The 19864-nt window shown below is 42.0% G+C and overlaps 2 protein-coding genes across 2 annotated transcripts; one reads left to right on the top strand and one right to left on the bottom strand.

Moving 5' to 3' along the window:
* The first annotated feature begins 1345 nt into the window (after positions 1-1345).
* Positions 1346-6631, top strand: LOC140535686 (uncharacterized). The gene is made up of 3 exons (XM_072657127.1): positions 1346-1613; positions 3345-3843; positions 5310-6631. The coding sequence occupies exons 1-3, from the start codon at positions 1521-1523 to the stop codon at positions 6047-6049; spliced, it is 1332 nt and encodes a 443-aa protein (XP_072513228.1). The 5' UTR covers positions 1346-1520; the 3' UTR covers positions 6050-6631.
* Positions 6632-6709: 78 nt separating this feature from the next.
* Positions 6710-17290, bottom strand: LOC140535577 (uncharacterized). The gene is made up of 6 exons (XM_072656973.1): positions 17219-17290; positions 16097-16616; positions 15147-16016; positions 11921-12030; positions 9319-9796; positions 6710-9201 (listed from the first exon to the last, which is right to left on the bottom strand). Exons 1-6 carry the CDS (start codon positions 17219-17221, stop codon positions 8300-8302), a joined length of 2883 nt encoding a protein of 960 aa, XP_072513074.1. The 5' UTR covers positions 17222-17290; the 3' UTR covers positions 6710-8299.
* Between the last annotated feature and the right edge of the window lie 2574 nt (positions 17291-19864).

The following is a 19864-nucleotide window of genomic DNA, read 5'->3' as shown; positions in this document are numbered from 1 at the left end:
AAACAGAAATTATGTTTAAATGTGTAAGATAAAAAAAGTCCCTCCAAAGGAATCTGTTCATTTCTTTACACGTCTTTTGAACAGGGGTAGCAGAACTTTTGCATATGTGATTGTCAAAACGTTGGTTCCCCCAGGTTTAAGAGGGGAAAAGCAGGGAAGGCCTCTGAGCAGCACAATAGTGGGATCTGCTGTTTTTTTTTTCAAGATTCAAGATTCAATATATATATATATATATACACACTAAGTACACCAAAGTAACACTAATTAAAGAAAGTTTATGGAAGACAAACTGGAGTAACACCACCGGCATGAAGACTGGAGAGATCTTAAGATCTTAAGGCTGCACCACAGTGCATGTTCAAATGATATTTCATCTCATTCATTTTGTTGTGGGGAATGGGGGAGCAGGTAAAGACGTGAACAGCATGTTCAGACAATTTAGACAAGCAATGTCTTACTTACATCTAGTGGAAATATATAGAAGATCAAACTAATCACTATGAGATCAGACTAGATAGTCTCAAATAGAGAAATACTGGATATTATGACCCGATCTAAAATGATCAGACCTTATAAGATCTGATGAGATTTTATATTTTGTATAATGCTTCTGCTTGAGTGTTGAGTGTTCCTCACCTAGTGTTTCCCAACGCCACTTCTGGAGGCCCCACCTGCACTGCTCTGACACACCTGTTTCAGATAAGCAAGGGCTTGATTGATCATTAACCAGCGACAAGACTGGTGTGTTAATGGGTAATGCAAAAAAATATATAAATAAATAAATATATATATATATATATATATATATATATATATAGAGGATGAGCTTACTTTCTGTTAGAAATAACAACACATGCATACACTATGTGGACAAAAGAATTGGGACGCCTGCTTATTTATTGCGCCTGCTTATTTATTTATTTATTGTGTGTGTGTGTGTGTGTGTGTGTGTGTGTGTGTGTGCGTGCATTTACACATCTGTGTCAGCAATGGGGCCACTTAAAGTAGCTGGATGCAGTCATTAGAAGGGGGGTCCACAAACTTTTGGACATATAGTGCATTATTATTATAACACCATTACATCTATTATTATTATTATTATTATTATTATTATTATTATTATTATCATCAATAGTAGTAATACTACTAATAAACAACAACAACAACAACAATAATAATAATAATAATAACAAACCCCAGTTTTTACCCCTTAAATATGTGAATGAGTGTGGTGCGTTTATTTTAACGCTTATGGCGCCCTCTACTGTCATACCTGCTAATATCAACTGACTGCACTGTAGATGGCAGTAACACACAGACTGGTCCAGTCTGATGTAAATATACAGAAGAAGCAGCCGAGCTTCCATGGCGTCTGCAGGATGGAAGGGAGCAGTGGGAGAACTAGGAAACCCTTTCCACCACAAACCTGACCTCACCTGGCTGACTAGGTGTAACTGTGTCAGTGGAGCAGCTCAACTGGAGCTCCAGTATCAGAGTGCTGACTGACTGATCTCAGCAGCATGGCAGTGTGGTGTCAACAGGGCAGCAGGAGGCCGGACCCAGTAGATACTGAAGATGCCATGGAAGAAAAGGTGAAGGTTGAGGAGGATGAGGTTTGTATTCTTGCATGAGCATATATATATATATATATATATATATATATATATATATATATATATATATATATATATATATAAAAATAGGGGTGGAGATTTTATTTGGGAATCAGACAGATGTTGTCATGTGAAACAATTGGGAAATCCCTTTAGAACCTTAGAACCTCAGTATTTGAACATCTGGACATTTAATCTTCATGTGATCTAAACTCACACGACTGAAGAAACGCCTTTAATCATCATTTATAAAATGGAATTAACAGAAATTATAGTAATTTTCCTGTCAGGAGAAACTTCAGCCCCTGCCCCCGTCACATTTATTACTCCTTCAAATGTGTAGAATTAGACTCATCAGCTGCAGATGATCAGAACATAGTTGGAGAGGATTATTCTGGAGGAGTCTGGAGTCTTAATTAAACCTCAGACGTTTAGTCTGGTCTGATCTTTATTGATGGTTGAAGTGAGGGCTGAAGAAGATCACCATCAAGGTCAGATCCAGATCCAGAGAGCTCTCTGAGGCCTTCAGAAAGAAGGGTGGAGATGCAGAGGAGTCTGTTGATGGAAGGGGTTTTAGAAGATCTCAGAACAGTTAGAGATCAACCCCTGTTCCACTGTCCACTAAATCATTTACAAGTGGGACAGCTGACCAGCATGACCAGATCAGACGACCAGTTCAGCCCAAGAGCAGGACCTCAAGACAAGTAAAGAAGACTCCAACGGTCCTAAATCTCATCATGGTAGCAGGTAGATCTCTCTCACCACAGCTGATGAGTCGAAGTACAGCTTCTACCATCAGAAACATACCAAACCAGTTAGATCATAATGGGAGGTTTGGAGGGAGCAAAATGTTGGGCAACCTGGTGTAAATCTTACTTGATGGCGGAGGTCAAAAGCCGATCTGCACCAGGAGCCCTTCCAGCTTCAAGTACGGCTCGGCTCGACCCGCCATCCTTTAAGATCCACGGAAGACGAGCGTCCAGACTTTTTTCTGTCCTGCACCAAAGTGGGGGAACGAACTTCCCCTGGGTGTCCGAACAGAAGAGTCCAACACTCACTGTCCTCAAACCCAGACTGAAGACTCTCCTCCTCTTCTGAGATTACTCAGGCGAAGAGAAGAGTATTATGGTCTCCATATTGACTTGTGTTTAGTAGACTCCAAGATTAGAGATATCTTTGAAATTCTAGTCTATTCAAACTTGTTTTTCTTGGGTAAATAGCAAAGGACTTTTGTAAGTCGCTCTGGAGAAGCTGTGAAAAGCTAAGGTCATTTCAGTTCTTGTTTTGAGGTCTATCTTGAATGATATTTAGCGGAGGGTCATGGCAAAACCTTCAGTTTGCTCCTCTTGAGTCCAGAATGAGTTCATTGTGGATTTTGAGGTGTGTTCAGGGTCATTAGTGACCATTGGCTACAACCCAAGCTCAAAACATGACCAATCCACTCTTATGTTTAACTGGTTGGGTGGTTACTTTATACCCCTCTAGGGCCTACGCTTGCCATTAGTCATGGTGCCAACCGGCTCATGTTGCATCTGCTCCAGAGAGTCTATTCCATTGGCAGTACTTCTCTACAAGGCCTAGACAAGCTGTGGGTGCCATTCAAAGAAGCTGAATGGTTTCATTAGAAGTGGCGTCCACAAACATTTAAACATATAGTCCAGTGGTAGAGCTGGTAATAGTGAATATTTAATATTATAGAAATTTGATGATTTCTGTTTATTTCTATAACAGGAAACCTGTCCTTCACTGCCAGCGTATCCTCCTCCTAGACCACCTGCACAAGTACAGCACCAGAAACACATGGATCCAGAGGGTGTGGACAGTCTGTTCGTCATTAAAATAGAACCAGAGGAACTGAGTCCACCTCTACAAAGTGCCGGAGACCAGCACGTCCAACATGGGTATGAGGACGTGCCAAACGCACTGCCAGTGCGGGATGACGAAGACGAGGCCCGCCACCCTCTCCAGGTGCCTGGTTTGGTAGCCGTTAAAACAGAGCCAGATCTGCAGAGAATGAACTGTGAATCTGACCGTGAGGAACAGCTCATGGGTCAGCAGGAGGACCCCTGCCTGCCTTGTCTCTGTAAGACCGAAGCACACTCTGCGGACGTTCCTTGGCCTCTTTACAGCGGCAGTGGCAAGCAGACCCCGGTACAGACGTGGTCAGTCCAGCAGGTGGATTGGAATCCAAGGCTGGAGTTGGTGAGAGGCCACGGGAACTTAACTACAAGTAAGTGAAGTGCATTAAAGCTGTTTTAATCTGAAAGGATCAAAGAAAAAGGGCTTTGATCATCTACTTTAGTTGTCTGCCATGGCTTTCCAGGCCTGTTGGTGTTGCTGAGCTCGCTGGTGCATCTCTTCTCTGAAAGGTTGATAGCCTACTTTACTTGCACCAACACCTCTTTGTTGGATCACGTAGTAAGAGCTCCCTAGACCACCTACAAGTGGAATTGACTCCAGAGCATGTCAACACCAAGAAGCCATGGTAGACAACTGTACGAGTAGTCCTTCCTTGGAGAAGGAATACCCCTTCACAACATCCAGTCATGTCCATAACACTGAGGGAGGCAGATCACCGGATCACTGTCAGACGACTACAATCATGAGTGGAACAGGAACAGCATTCTCTGGAAGGATGCAACCAAGATTAGCTTGAGTTTGGAGAAGGAAAAGAAGGGTTCACATGTCAAGTCTTTGGAAGGAGGACCATGCCTGAAGCTCCTCTTCCCCAATCGAACGCCCTGTAAACTCCATCTCAGCCTTGTTCTGGTGTCTACTATTCTGTGTGGAAGTATGTTCTCTGCAGATAATGAGACATCTATTGATCAGATTTATCTATATTTACTCCATAAACTGGCCACATGCTCATGTTTGATGAAGGTTCACTGTATAGTAGAGCTGGGCGATATGACAATATTTTTATCATATCTTGAATAAATTTGGTCTGAATAGTCGTTTTTAAGATTCTGCCGGTACTGATGTATTTTGATTTGTAACAAAATGTCTAAATATCATGATTTTGGATTTTTACCATATCACCCAGCCCTACTATACAGACGAAAATATTGGGACACCTGCGCAATCATTGTTTCTTCTGAAATCAAGGGTATTAAAAAGAGTTGATCCTGAACCCCTTTTGTTGGAGTAACTGTCTCTACTGTCCAGAAAAAGCTTAAAACTGGCCCCATGCTCATGTTTAATGAAGGTCCTCTATATAGTAGAGCTGGGCGATATGATGATATTTTATCGTATCATGATAAATTTTGTTAACATGATAGCAACAAGCTTTTCTAAGCATATGGAGGAGACTGTCAGTGCTTAATAAACACTGATCAGCTGCAGGTTTCATCACTAACAGTGTAATTAGACTGAAGGGTTCATTAGATGAAAAGCAGCAGATGTTGAGTATAAATCACTGTATTCAGTACAGGAGAGGATCTGAATAGTAGTTTATAAGAATCTTACTGATGTATTTAGTCTGTGGTAACATAGAGATTTTATATTTTTATCATATCGCCCAGCCCTATTATTATATAGACAAAAGTATTGGGACACCTGCGCAATCATAGTTTCTTCAGAATCAAGGCTATTAAAAGAGTTGATCCTGCTTTTGTTGGAGTAACTGTCTCTACTGTCCAGGAAAAGCTTAAAACTGGCCCCATGTTGTCATTTGCGTGTCATTTCTTGATGTTTCAGGAGACGCCGGTCAGTCGTCCTTGGCTAATGGGAGCAGACCACCTTCCGTTCAACAGATTCCAGGAAAAGCTATTCATGCAGACGGCAGGTACAGGGATTGTGTCTTGGCCTCCTGCCGATGGGACAAACAACACAGCGGACTGAGGTCTTACTCCTGTCCTGAGTGTGGAAATACGTTCTCCAAGTCCACAGCCTTTCACAGTCACATGAGAATACACACTGGTAAGAGGCTGTACCAGTGCTCTCACTGTGACAAATCCTTCACCCAGTCCAGATCTTTCAAGGCCCACGAGAGAACTCATACTGGAGAAAAGCCCTACCAGTGCGCTGAGTGCGGCAAGACCTTCACGCGGACGGACGTCCTTCAGCTCCATCAGAGAACTCATACCGGAGAGAAGCCTTACCTTTGCTCTCAGTGTGGGAAGAGTTTCAACCGGCTGCACATCTATCAGAACCACTGCAGAACTCATACCGGAGAGAAGCCTTACCAGTGCTCTCAGTGCGCCAAGACGTTCACACGCTTAGATGTGTATCAGAATCACCAGAGAATTCACACTGGTGAAAAGCCTTACCAGTGCTTCGTCTGCGAAAGGCGATTCTTGTACTTGTCGAGTCTCAGAAACCACGAGAGGACCCATACGGAGGAGAGGCCGTACCGGTGTTCTTTGTGTGACAAGACCTTCATTCAGTCGGGACACCTCACCAAACATTTCAAGAAGCATACAGGAGACAAACCTTAAAGGAACATCTAAACTCAACCCAAGACATGTTTGGTGAAGATACACTTTATGGACAAAAGTATTGGGACACCTGCTCAATCATTGTTTGATTTTTTCTGAAATCAAGGGTATTAAAGAGTTTCTCCTGCTTCTGTTGGAGTAACTGTCTCTACTGTCCAGAGAAGAAGACTTTCTACTAGATTTTGGAGGAGACGCATTGCTGTGGAGATTTGATTGCATTCAGCGACAAGAGCATCCTTCCAGAGAACACAGTTCTTCCACTGCTCTGCACTGCAGAGGGGCTTTATACCCCTCTAGCCCACGCCCGGCATTAGGCAGCATGGTGCCACAAGGTTTTTCAGGTTTTACTGCACCTAAGAGAAGTTATTCTACTGGCTTCTCATCAGTACTTCTCTACAGAGACTAGACATCCGTGTCAGCACTTAAAGAAGCTGAATGCATTCATTAGAAGGGGTGTCCACAAACATTTGGGCATCAGTTTTTGGATAGACAAACTTTGTATCAGTACTGTTAATTGTACTCTAAAATATTGAAGTTATTGTTGTGATGTCCAGTGAGTTTGTTGTATTAAATATGTAAAAAAATATCAAATTAAAAAAGTCTTTATTTGAAACATTGTTGGTTATGCATTTAAAGTTCATTAGACTTTATCTACAGTAATTTATGTACAAATCAGCACATAAGAAAAACAAGGCATTAAGAGTGATTCTGTAATTCAGGAAAATGCTATGTTAAATATAACATAAAATCACAAAAGATGATTTCTGGTCAAAGCATTTTGGTACTATATAATTATTAAGTGTTTGTTTTTAAATTAAGTTAAATATTTGAACTAGAAACAAACATACAAACATATGAAAACTGATTACACTTGAATAGTTGAATAAATTACTACTACTACTAATAATAATATTACTAATCTCAGGTATGGAATATGACAAAGATGGCAGAAAATGCCCAAAACCTCCTTTTAACGCCCACTGACCCAGATCACAGATCTCCTTTCAACAAGTATTTCCCCTTCCTTCTTACACCCATGTCATGGGTCTTCAGCAAAAAATGAGTCCAGCCAGATAGCAAAAAGCAGGAGCTGCCCAGAATGGTCAATCACTCAAATACAACAAGCACCACCCCACCTTAAGACATGGTCTGTAGTGTAGGTTCTTACATATTAAACATATGTATCAATGTGTGTCAAAATCTTGGTCTGATACTGCCAGATTTGACAACATGGCGGATGGTTTTGGCTTCATTTCTATAGAACGAAGGGGAACGAAACCACAGTGTGCATGTTTTCTACAGTCACTGGTTTAGACACATTTCACTGACAGTTCTGAGATCCATCAGTTTTAACTTTAGTATATGTATGGTATTAAGATTTGGGTGTAATATTATAAACCTTGGCTGGACTGTTATGTAAAGGTCATTGTCAAGCTCTACATAATATTCTTTAACAATAAAATTATGAAACAACAATAAATAATAATAATAATAATAATACCACCGCATAAGAAGCCTTCTACTACAACGACAATGCAATCTGAATACTGTCAAAATTGTAAAAGTGAGCTTGCAGACTTTGATCTTTTTTTAGCTTACTAAACCCAGAATTCCCAGTTTTCGCATGAATTTCCTCCGACCTCCCAAAACCAAACAGTAGGTAAATTGGTAATGCTAAATTGCCCATAGTTGTAAATGTGTGAGTAAATGGGTACGAATGGCACCCTGCGATGGACTGCTGCCCTGTCCAGGGGGCCTTTCTGTCTTTGTTCCCAATGATTCCCCAACCCTGGTCAAGAAGAAGTGGACAGGAAGATGGAAGGAGGATGCACCCAGACCTTGATGGTCTCACTTTGCTTCCATTATGAAAAAACAGAAGCAGGTGGAAAACTGCTCATGTTTCTTACATGGTACACATGACGACTGCAAGACTGCATGGCTAGCGACCATCTTGCGTAGTCTTTAAACACAAAAATAAGAAAGGGGGAAAAACTAAAGACAGGGCAATTAAAGGAGGTGTTGTTCCTTTATTTTTCGCTTCACCGAAATCTGTAATTCCATTGGCTGATGGCAGTGCTTCTGCCATCTTCCCGCCAGGACCTTTTTAAATCCACAGGTGGAATGGCATGTGGTCGTCTATCTGTGTCTGCCTCTCTCTGAATACGAACTGGGCCGCAAGACTGACGCTCGCCACATGGAGAAAACTCTTAATGTTTGAGGATCAGGCATGAAGCACCAATCCCAGAAGATTCAGCAATCCAGGAACACCTGGATACCTGAGGCATTAGTTGAAGGGTCAATACTCGTTCCAGTTCCGAGTGGGATGGGCATCCTGTCCATTTGATTATACCTCATGGAGTCTAACTCTTCATTCATTTCAAACGGTGGTAGAACAGGTCCCGACAGCAGAACTGCTGAAGATGGAGTGGCGATGGAGGAAGCCATGTGTTTTTTCCTCCTATGGTCGTGAAGAGTAGATGAGGCGCTGTATCTGTTCCCGCAGATGGTACACTGGTAAGGCTTCTCTCCGGTGTGCTTTCTCATGTGGCTAGTAAGGCCGGATAGCTGGATGAAATTCTTCTCACACAGGGAGCACTGATACGGCCTTTCTTGGGTGTGTATCCTCTCGTGATTCTTAAGATTCGAAAGGTCCACGAACTTCTTCCCGCAGGCTGAACACTGGTAAGGCCGTTCTCCAGTATGGGTTCTCAGGTGGATCTGAAAGATGCACAATCGGGTAAAGTTCTTAGAGCAGAAAGAGCACCGGTACGGCTTCTCTCCGGTGTGAGTTCTCTCGTGGTTCTGAAGGATATGCGATCGCGTGAAGGTCTTCGGACAGTAAGAACACTTGTACGGTTTCTCACCGGTATGAGTTCTCTGATGGATCCGAAGGTTATCTAAGCGCTTGAAAGTCTTCCCACAGTCTGAGCACTGGTAAGGCCTCTCTCCGGTGTGTATTCTCTGGTGGATTTTAAACGAAGTCGACTGGGTGAAGGTTTTATTGCACTGAGTGCACTGGAAGGGCCTCTCACCAGAGTGTATTCTCATGTGTCTGTAAAAGGCAGACGATTTGGAGAAGGTCTTTCCGCACTGAGAACAGCAGTAAGACTTCAGTCCTTTGTGCTCTCCTTTGGAGGGTTGGCCATGCTCACCTGAAATGGCAAACATCAGAAATTACGGTCAATCAAAGGTCTTTTAAGGTCTTTTACTTCTCATTTCTCAGTGAATTTATATTCTCTGGGAATATAATCCAAATGCGATTCACTTACCTGGCGTAATTAAGTTCATATTCTCTATTGGAGACGTTTGGCTGTTTTCATGCTCTGGATCTTCCTCACAGTAAGAATAGTAGGGCATTCCCTGAAGTTCTGCCTCATTTTTCTCATGATAAAAATGGAAGTCACCACCGGAACCCAGTTCTTGTTCATCTGGCTCCACTTTAATAACGACGAGTGAGCTGCGTACATCCTCCTCCTCATCATCATCCTCGAGTGTATGCTGGCTCTCCCTTTCAGATCCACCTCCCCACCTCCCTGCAGGAATCGAGGGGAACGAACTGGATGCGTTCTCCGGCAGCTGCAGGACGTGCTGCTCTTCAACGAAGGAACCGATTCCCTCTGGATGATCTGGTTCTGTTTTAATAACAACCAACACCCTGTCCACACCCTCCAGGTCTCCATCGCCGTCTTCTTGGTGATGCACTGGTTTCATTTTGGGGAGAGGAGAAGGCCTGAGGTCCTGAAATTCCTGTTTGATAAACACAGGGAAACCATATGAATCAAATACACACAGCATTAAATATTGTATCTTTAAGAACAGAGGCTTTAGTCTTCAGCAGAGTTCAGAGGGTTCAGAGAGGTCCATACCCTGATATTTGGAGTGAATGCCTCCTTAAATCATTAGAATATATCCAGCTTAGCTCTATCCCACCTAGATCCTGTCATCTCAGACTTGGGACACCATTTTAACCTACTGTTAATCTTCTAACAGTTACTTCCAGCATGATGAGGAACCATGTCATAAAGCTAAAGTCTTCTCTAATCAGTTTCATAAAAATGACAATGAGTTCAGTACTCTTCGGTGGTGGTTCTTCCCAGTCAGCAGATCCACCTGAATCCAGAAGAACACATTTATGATGAGGTATAATGGGAGATTCAGGGCATAAAAACTGCAGGAGCTGCAAGATGCAATCATGTCAACATGGACCGAAATCCCAAAGGAATATTTCCAATATCCTCAAGAATTCATAGTTTTGAGAAGAAATAGAAGACCTAACCGGAGAATGTAGGGTTAGAAGTCCTGTTCAATGACTTGTATTGGTGTAGCATGGTGGGCTAACCACCACCAGCCATGGAATCAAGCCTGACCTACCTAGTCCCAAGTCCCTGACAGTCGTGGACCCCTGGGCACTGGCCCAGTCAGTAGCCCATGTTTGGTGGAGATGTCCTCAGAGCTCAGTCTCACTTCACACTGCTTACTTACTTCACACTGATCACTCAAGTCACTAAAGAGTTTGCCTGCTCACTGGGGTCAGATCTTGGGTCACTCACAACAGGCACTGTTTATTCTGAAAACAGGGAGGTTGGGGGGGTGGACATGGGTCTGAGGGCTCTCCTGGAGATATTTAAGAAGAACCACACAGCAAAATGCCCTGCTCCACCACCAACGCCTGGTATAGAAGTACGTATTACTCCACGAACCCTCATCGATTCTTCAGTGCCCAACGTTCTCAATCCAGTGTTTTTGTCAGTCGCCTTTTCTATGAAAAATGTATATCCCACTGACCCATCTCTAGTGCTGACAGTCTCATCTTCAGCTCTACTGTTGGTCAGTGCACCGTCTCTCTGCTCTGCCTTTTGCTATTTTTGTTTGTTGAGTAGAAGGCCACTGACCTACGGCTCAGTGAACCAGCCTGAAGAACCTAGAGAGCAACCAATCAGTCTACCAAAGCTAAATTAACACGGTCAGAGCTTTTTTTTTTAAATCATATTTCTTATATATCAATAAAAAAAAAAATCACATATAGAAAGTATATCATATCATACAGATTGCTGACAGATACACACACAGCTTGTCTAGTCCCTGTAGAGAAGTACTGTCAATAAAATAGGGACTCTCAAAAGCAGATGAACCTATTGGCACCATGCGGCCTAATAATGCCAGGTGTGGGCTAGGGGGGTGTTATAAAGCCCCCCAGCATTGAGGAGCTGTGGAGCAGTGGAAGAAGAGCTGTGTTCTCTGGAATGATGGTGGTGGAGGAGCTCCATCCAGTACTTTTGGGATGAGTTGGGGATGATGAGGTGGGGTGGTGATCATGATCATCATCATCATCATCATCATTATCCAACATCCTCCAGCATCTAGGAGAAAGTCTTCTTCCCTGGTAGAGACAGTTACTCCAACAAACACAGGATATGAGCAGGTGTCCCAATACTTTTGCCCACTTTCTATTTATTTTTTGTTGTAGTATTAAACATTTGCCATTTAAACAGTGCACGACCAGGCGGTCAGTAATTCTAGGGTGACCGGTCAGTCATTCCCATGCACTCCTATTATTGAGGTTCTCCAAGGTTCTCCAGTTTGAGGCTGTTCCTCACCATCAAGCTCCAACTTCTAGTGTTATTCCCCTCCAGTTTGGGTTCTCCTCGCTCTTGTAGAGAACATGAGGAGGATCTGAGAAGCAGAGCTGTCCATCCATCTCCACCTTTCCTACTTCTGCTCATCTCATATCTTCTGGACAGTAGCAGATCTCCAGCTGGTGGAGTTATGGAGGAGAAATAACGCGTCCAAATGGACACAAACGAGGGGGAAACCCCAAATGTGAGGAGGCTGTGGACTGAAATGACCGTTACTGCGCTCGTCTGAACTCACCATGTTCTCATCTTCAGCTCTGCCCACAGCTCCTCTGCCTCTCAGCCGCTTTCGCCATTTTTGTTTGTTGACGTGTCGCGACCAAACTGGAACAAGTCCGATCTGATTGGCTGCGCCGGGTGTCAATCAGTGTGCGTGCGTGGGGAAACGGATTGTGATTGGTCGGCGCGAATCCCGACACGGCGAGAAGTCATTTCTACAGAAAATTATTTTATTTAATTTAATTTTTAAATTTTAGTTTTTAATTAAAATGCTAAAAGTACTAAAATGTTTAGTTTTTTAGTTGGATTTTAAAATATGTAACACAATATATTCAGAATATCAATATTCAGAACTATCAGTAATGTATAATGTGGTGTTGCTGGGTATAAAATAAGTAAATATAACATTTAACAGCGTTTAATATTTAATTTCTTTTGATGTAAATTTGATGTAAAAGCAGATAACCAAACAACAAAAAACGCAGGTTACACAATGGTCCTTTATTCCATTTTTTATTATTATTATTTTTTTTATTATTATTGTTTTGTTTTTTTTTTTGCATATAAATTTATCTATTTTAAATAAAGACATATATCTGGAATGCATAAAAAAAACCTCCAGAATTCTTAATCAGTTTCAGCAAAATATTGGGAACCTAGAAACAAACCAATCAACCAAAACATACCAATACATCTAAACCAATTACAAGGAAACAAGAAAAAAAAAAAAAAAATGCAAACTATAATAAGCTCTAAATGAAAATGGTTTGTATGGTGGGTGGGGAAAAAAGCCATTACTAAGTATTTATAAATAAATAAATAAATAAATAAACACTGTATAACAGCGTATTTGGAGTTTGCCCGAAAGAATCGGTGACCCAGCTAACCTAACACTGCCCATTCCTCAACAAAATTGGACAGATGGTGCAAAATACAGGGAAATACTGAAATAAATCACGCCCTGTCCCAAACACAAGGCTAAACAACACAGGATTGGAGATCTGCAGGAAGGATGGGTGAAGATAATAATTCCTAAGCCGTCAGGAATTTTTAATTAACAACACTGGTGTGCAATACAATACTAGCTGAAAGAATCTGGGCGTCATTTTTATTTTAATTTTATTTTTATCTTTAATGACTTTAATACTTGAATACTTTTGCAATAAATTGAACCTGCTAGGAATTCAATAGCACTAAAACTAGAAAAGAGAAGTCAATTATACAGATTTATAGTTTTTACATTCATTTATTGAGCAAAACTGCCCAACATTAAATCGTCATCTAAAAAAAGTAGAATTTTGCTTTTAGGTACTAGTGTGAACCCCTTAAGAATCAGTAACCTCAGGCTTCTGGCTTATCCGTGTGGTCTATGGCCAATGTACAGGTTCTCCCTGTCCACAGTTGAGGGCTTTGACAGGACTTTGATAAGCAATCACCTCGTCAGGTGGCTAGGGCAATAATAATAATAATAATAATAATAATAGTAATAACACAGTATCCTTAGGGTGTGGTATCTGTTCCCGAATATACAAGTCCATACTAGAGCTGGATAATATGATGATATTTTATCGTATCGTGATACATTTTGGTCATGGTGATAGTAATAACTTCTCTAATCATATGGAGGAGACTGTTAATGTAAATAAACACTGATCAGCTGCAGGGTTCATTACTAACAGTGTGATTAGACTGAAGGGTTCATTAGATGAAGAGCAGCAGATGTTGAGTAGAAATCACTGTATTCAGAGGATCTGCATGATTTACATGTATCGTGATAAATATCGTCTTTAAATATCATGATATAGTATTTTTACCATATCGCCTAGCCCTAGTCCTCTCCCAGGACTCACACTGGGCTCGTGTGGCTTTCTGCCCAGGACCCTGATTCATCTGTTTATTTATATATTTTTATTATTATTTTCCTTGGATACAAGAAGCCACTTGAAGCGAACCCCAGACCACAGGTTTCAGGAGGACTGAAGATTAGCTTTCTGAACAGCTCCTGGGCTCGAAATCAGCTTTCACACTTGACCAAACGCCCCGAACCCGAAGAGCAAAGGTCCGCGAGCTGGGTCCAGAAAAAAGCTGTAGTGTGAAAACACTTTTAATAACATTAGAAAAAAAATAACAAATAAATAATAACAGTAATACAAATAAGACGCTTTGTAGTACAATTGCAATTCAATCTGAATTCTGTCAAAATTTGCCAACTTTTAGATCTTTAGGAGATCATTAAACCCAGAATTGAGTACAAAGTCAAACTTTTTCAGTTCAGACTAAAAGTGCTGGTGGATCACACATGAAGCACCAGTCTCAAGCTTTTTCAGTTCAGACTAAAAGTGCTGGTGGATCACACATGAAGCACCAGTCTCAGAGGATTTACCAACCCAAGAACACTCCCATGCACCAACAGCTCATTTCTACTGCTGACGTCCATGACGCCAAGTCTCTTCTGCCACTGCCTTCTGCCCAATGGGCATTGAATCGCATCCCCAATCCAGATTCTTTGGGTGGCGGGTCCACATGGTCTTCCCATGTTACTTGTGCAAGCAGAGTCCAGCCAGCGTACAAGGGCTGCCTGGCCACCAGGCACTCGCCTACAGACCCTACCTATAGGCCTAGCTCCAGGAGTAGGTCCCAGTAACTCTTCTCTGGGCAGGTGTTCTGGATTTTATTGGACTGGGGGGACGTTTTTGGATTTTCACTCGGCCTAGGGTGACCCTACCAGGATCATCCGGCTCCTGTTGACCTAGCCCTCGAGATCATTACATCCCTCAGGCTCTCCTACCACAATCCAGGCCCCGATCCAGGAAGACTTCAATGTTGTGCTTCTATAACCAAGTTGAGCTTTTCAGGCCAACCAGTGGCGACAGAACACTTTCCCTGTATAGGGTCGTACTACACCAACTGTGTACCATAAATTGGATGTATTTAGATGAGTATATGATGGTTAAACTGGTTGATGGAAAATGGGAAATATTTAGCTCATATCTGCCCATTTTATGATTAGATCTGAACATGTATGAGGGGTCAATCCGATCAGAGATTTTTGTAGAAATTACTTGGCCCAATCACTCGTACATACTTTGGGTTGTTAGCGTCCCAATACTTATGTCAAACAGACTGATCAACAAACAGTGAAAACATCATATTAACCAACACTTTTTTTTGTTCTATCTTATGTCCATCACTTATTTAGAGTTATAGAGTCGAGAAGGGAAATGATTTCATAGGTCACAACAAACCCGAGGTATTTATTGAAGGGTCAATATTTGATCCATTACCGTGTGGGACAGGGATGCTACTCATTTGATTGTACCTCACGGATTCATTCGTTTCAAACGGTGGTAGAACAGGTCCCGACAGCAGAACCGCTGAAGATGGAGCGGCGATGGAGGAAGCCATGTGTTTTTTCCTCCTATGGTCGTGAAGAGTATATGAGGCGCTGTATCTGTTCCCGCAGATGGTACACTGGTAAGGCTTCTCTCCGGTGTGCTTTCTCATGTGGCTATTTAAGCTGGATAGCTGGATGAAGGTCTTCTCACACAGGGAGCACTGATACGGCCTTTCTTGGGTGTGTATCCTCTCGTGATTCTTAAGATTCGAAAGGTCCACGAACTTCTTCCCGCAGGCTGAACACTGGTAAGGCCGTTCTCCAGTATGGGTTCTCAGGTGGATCTGAAAGATGCACAACCGGGTAAAGTTCTTAGAGCAGAAAGAGCACCGGTACGGCTTCTCTCCGGTGTGAGTTCTCTCGTGGTTCTGGAGAATATCTAGCCGGGCAAATGTTTTCGTACAGTGAGAACACTTGTACGGTTTCTCACCGGTATGAGTTCTCTGATGGATCCGAAGGCTATCTAAGCGCTTGAAAGTCTTCCCACAGTCTGAGCACTGGTAAGGCCTCTCTCCGGTGTGTATTCTCTGGTGGATTTTAAAGGTAGCCGACTGAATGAAAGTCTTATTGCAGTGAGAGCACTGGAAGGGCCTCTCACCGGTGTGAATTCTCATGTGACTGTAAAAGGGTGAGGATTTAGAGAACGTCCTTCCACACTCAGAGCAGCAATAAGGCCTCGGTTCTTTATGCTGTGCCACAGATGCTGGCTGGCTCTGCTCACCTGAAATGGAAAAATATCAAAGCCAAGGTTATTTACTGCATTATTTATTTACATTTTCACATTTACAGCCATTCACTCACCCGACGTATTTAAGTTCGTATTCTCTATTGGAGACGTTCGGCTGTTTTCATGCTCTGGATCTTCCTCACAGTAGGAAAAGTAAGGCATTCCCTCAAGGTTATGCTCATTTTTCCCCATAGCTGGCAGACTGGACACCATCTCCAGCTCATGAGGGGCGTGGAAGTCACCACCGGAACCCAGTTCTTGTTCATCTGGCTCCACTTTAATAACGACGAGTGAGCTGCGTACATCCTCCTCCTCCTCCTCATCATCATCATCCTCGAGTGTATGCTGGCTCTCCCTTTCAGATCCACCTCCCCACCTCCCTGCAGGAATCGAGGGGAACGAACTGGATGCGTTCTCCGGCAGCTGCAGGACGTGCTGCTCTTCAACGAAGGAACCGATTCCCTCTGGATGATCTGGTTCTGTTTTAATAACAACCAACACCCTGTCCACACCCTCCAGGTCTCCATCGCCGTCTTCTTGGTGATGCACTGGTTTCATTTTGGGGAGAGGAGAAGGTCTGAGGTCTGGAAATTCCTGTTTGATAAACATAGAAAAGATTTTTACATTTAAAACGTACAATATTTAGGTTCCTAGACAAGGTTTCCAGAATTATTAGCTATCTTGGAAGGTGATCACTGAAGGAATATGGTAGAAGAACACAGAAGGACAGTCACTTGTCCTTGCCAATGGCTTGGGTTGGGATCTTAGCAGGTCCACCATCCAACTGTAATGGAAGCTGGGCCAAAAAATGAGGGTGGCAATTTCTCAGGGCTTAAAAAAATTTTGGCTTTAGGTTCCAAAAAGGACAGTGTCACCCTCAGTTCATCAGTTTAGGGTTCTCCCACCTGATTTGAGCTACAGAATAACATCATAAACCCTCCTAGATATGGCTACTGTCTCAATTTTGTCTGATCTGCAGCTCAGAGCCTCCCTGAACACACAGGCTCAGCCCTAATGCAAGTCAATCCACATGCTTACCAGATCAGGCAAAATCTAGGCACCCAGACTTGACTGTCTGGACGCAGCCTAGGAGGAGGACACTGGCTGGCTAACTCTACCTAGCTAAACAGTGCAGATTATGGGCAGAAAGTGCGGAGATCATCCTCACAGCTCAGTAGCGTGCTGTCTGAACTCACCATATTCTCATCTTCAGCTCTCCGCCGAAGCTCCACTGCCTCTAAAACGCTTTCGCCATTTTCTTCGTCAATCTGTGCTGCGGTGTCGCGACGTCACACTAACATTCCTGCTCTGATTGGCTGCGTTGAGTGTCAATCAGGGGGCGTACGTAAGGAAACGGCTTGCGATTGGTCGTCGGAAATCCTGACACGGTGGAAAATTATTACTATTATTATATATAAATAATAATTATTTATTATTTAGAAAATATTCACGCCATGTAACAGTGCAATTTCACTTCAATTCAAAAGACGATTATTAATTTTAAAAATATGCAGTGTGGTGTTGATTTTTATATAAATGTATTTAAAAAAAAACTGTAAATGTGTTATTTTTATCAATAAAATAACACAACCAAATTCATTGTCGTTCACAAGATCAAAGTGGGCGTGAACAGGTTGTGGCTTGTGATTGGTCTTCTGGAATTTCACCGCATTGCTACTTCCTGCACCGGCGGTTGCTATGCGACAGGCAAATAACAACAACAAGGCACCTCGTTTTTGCACTAATATTATTATTATTTTTTTTAAATAAAAATGACTCTAAATGTACTGTAAACTGCACTGATAGCATTATTTACTAAATTAAATACACAATTTAAGTGTCAATCGCTGCATAACTGCTCCAGATCTCCAGTCTAGGAATCCCTTAATTGTTTTTTAATAAGGTGTGGCCACGAGATAATATATTAAGATGAATAAATAATATATTGAGGCCAGGAAATAATTTATTTATTAATAATATTTGTTGTGTACACAAAACAATATATTTATGCAACAAAATGTATTATTATTAATATATTGAGGCCACCAGAAATATATTGAGAACTCAAGATAATATATTGAGGCCACAGGATAATATATTAAGACAAAAAAAGCCACAAATAAATATATTGAGGCTAACACAAATATGTAATACATTGAGGCCAGGATATAATATATTTTCCCACAATCGGGCCTTTTGTGTACACAACACAATATATTTAGGCCAGAAAATAATTATTCTTAATATATTGAGCCACCAGAAATATATTAAAGACAGAAAAGAATTAATTAAGGCCACAAATAAATATATTGAGGCTTCCAAAAATATATAATATATTGAGGCCAGGAAATATATTTTCCCACAAATGGGCCTTTTGTACACAATACAATATATTGAGACCACAATTATTATTATTATTATTATTATTATTATTATTATTATTATTATTATCATTAATATATATATATATATATATATCAAAGCTGGAGGCTCTTCAGACAGAAGTGACTCAGTTCAGGACACTGGTGGCAACATTAGTGGGTCTAAAGGAGAATGATTGACCAACCAAACCAGTACCAGACCAGTGTTCATATCACACATAGCTTGTCTAGTCCCTGTGGAGAAGTACTGCCAATAGAATAAGACTCCAACACCATAAACCTATTGGCTTCATGCTGCCTAATAATGCCAGGCGTGAGCTAGAGGGGTATAAAGCCCCCCAGTATTGAGCTGTGGAGCAGTGGAGGAGCTGTGTTCTCTGGAATGATGGTGGTGGAGCTCCATCCAGTACTTTTGGGATAAGTATGGTGGTGATTATCCAAAAAAAAAAAAATTTCAGAAGTCAGGTGTCCCAATACTTTTGTCAATATAGTGTACTTTGAAAAATGTTGAAAAGTTGGTAAAACGTTCAGTCTAATATGCTTTAGACTGGGTTAAGAACACTTGACGTAGTCATGTTAATGCCTCTGAGGCTTATAGACATTACGGAGAAGAAGTAATAGCTAAGTGTCCATCAGAATGGATGGACCACCACAGAAACCCAGGATGCTCTCTGTGGAGATAAAAGCCATCCAACGCTGTTTTCCATACTGAAAACACATGAGAGAACACATACTGGAGAAAAATCTTACCAGTGCTTGACCTCTGGAAAACTGTGTTTCTCCAACTCTGCATTGTTTACAAGGCAGCGGATAATTCACACCGGAGAAAACCCCCACCACATGTGATGCAGGAGCATTAACAGAGCCATACTAAAGAAAAGCCTCACTGCTGTTCCCAGTGTGATAAGGCTCTTGCTCTGCCTTTGGGCCTCCAAGCCCATCAGAGAATTCACACTGGAGAAAAGCCCTACCAGTGCTCTGTCTGTGGGAAGGCGTTTTCGGAATTTAACGGTATTAGCCAAGCGTTCACACTGGAGAGAAACCTCACGAGTGCTCTACCTGTGGGAAACCAGGCGTTCCAACCTCAGAGTCCATACCGAAGTAAAGCCTTACCAGTGTTCTCAGTGTGAGAAGACCTTCGCTCACTCAGCCAGCCTCAAAGTTCATCAGAGAAAACATAGTGGAGAGAAGCCTTCAGAAAATACACACTGCAAAGACAACGTAGCCATGGACGGACCATGGAAAGGGTTGGCCTGTTCTTCTCTGAGTTTAGAAGATGGGTTAAGAACACTTGACGTAGTGATGTTAATGCTTCGGAGGCTTATAGACATTATGGAGAAATAGTGATGGATATCTCTGTACTCTTAATTGGGGAGGTGTGTCCTAATGCGTTCCTTTTTGGACTGTTATCAAGCACAATTTACGGGGCCTCGGTTTTGGTCTTGGAGGGCCAGTGTCCAG

This window comes from Salminus brasiliensis, chromosome 15 (genome assembly GCF_030463535.1).
Source record: "Salminus brasiliensis chromosome 15, fSalBra1.hap2, whole genome shotgun sequence".
Taxonomy (NCBI): domain Eukaryota; kingdom Metazoa; phylum Chordata; class Actinopteri; order Characiformes; family Bryconidae; genus Salminus; species Salminus brasiliensis.
Note: the sequence above shows the minus strand (reverse complement) of the source record. Positions and strands in the feature narration are given on the sequence as shown.

Excerpts from the sequence above, each read along its gene's own strand:
- LOC140535686 (XM_072657127.1), top strand. The coding sequence starts at position 1,521 with ATGGCAGTGTGGTGTCAACAGGGCAGCAGGAGGCCGGACCCAGTAGAT. Across the intron at positions 1,614-3,344 it reads TGAAGGTTGAGGAGGATGAG|GAAACCTGTCCTTCACTGCC; the intron begins GTTTGTATTCTT and ends TTTCTATAACAG. Across the intron at positions 3,844-5,309 it reads CCACGGGAACTTAACTACAA|GAGACGCCGGTCAGTCGTCC; the intron begins GTAAGTGAAGTG and ends TTGATGTTTCAG.
- LOC140535577 (XM_072656973.1), bottom strand. Across the intron at positions 9,797-11,920 it reads GAGCTGAAGATGAGAACATG|GAATTTCAGGACCTCAGGCC; the intron begins GTGAGTTCAGAC and ends TTTATCAAACAG. Across the intron at positions 9,202-9,318 it reads TATGAACTTAATTACGCCAG|GTGAGCATGGCCAACCCTCC; the intron begins GTAAGTGAATCG and ends TTGCCATTTCAG.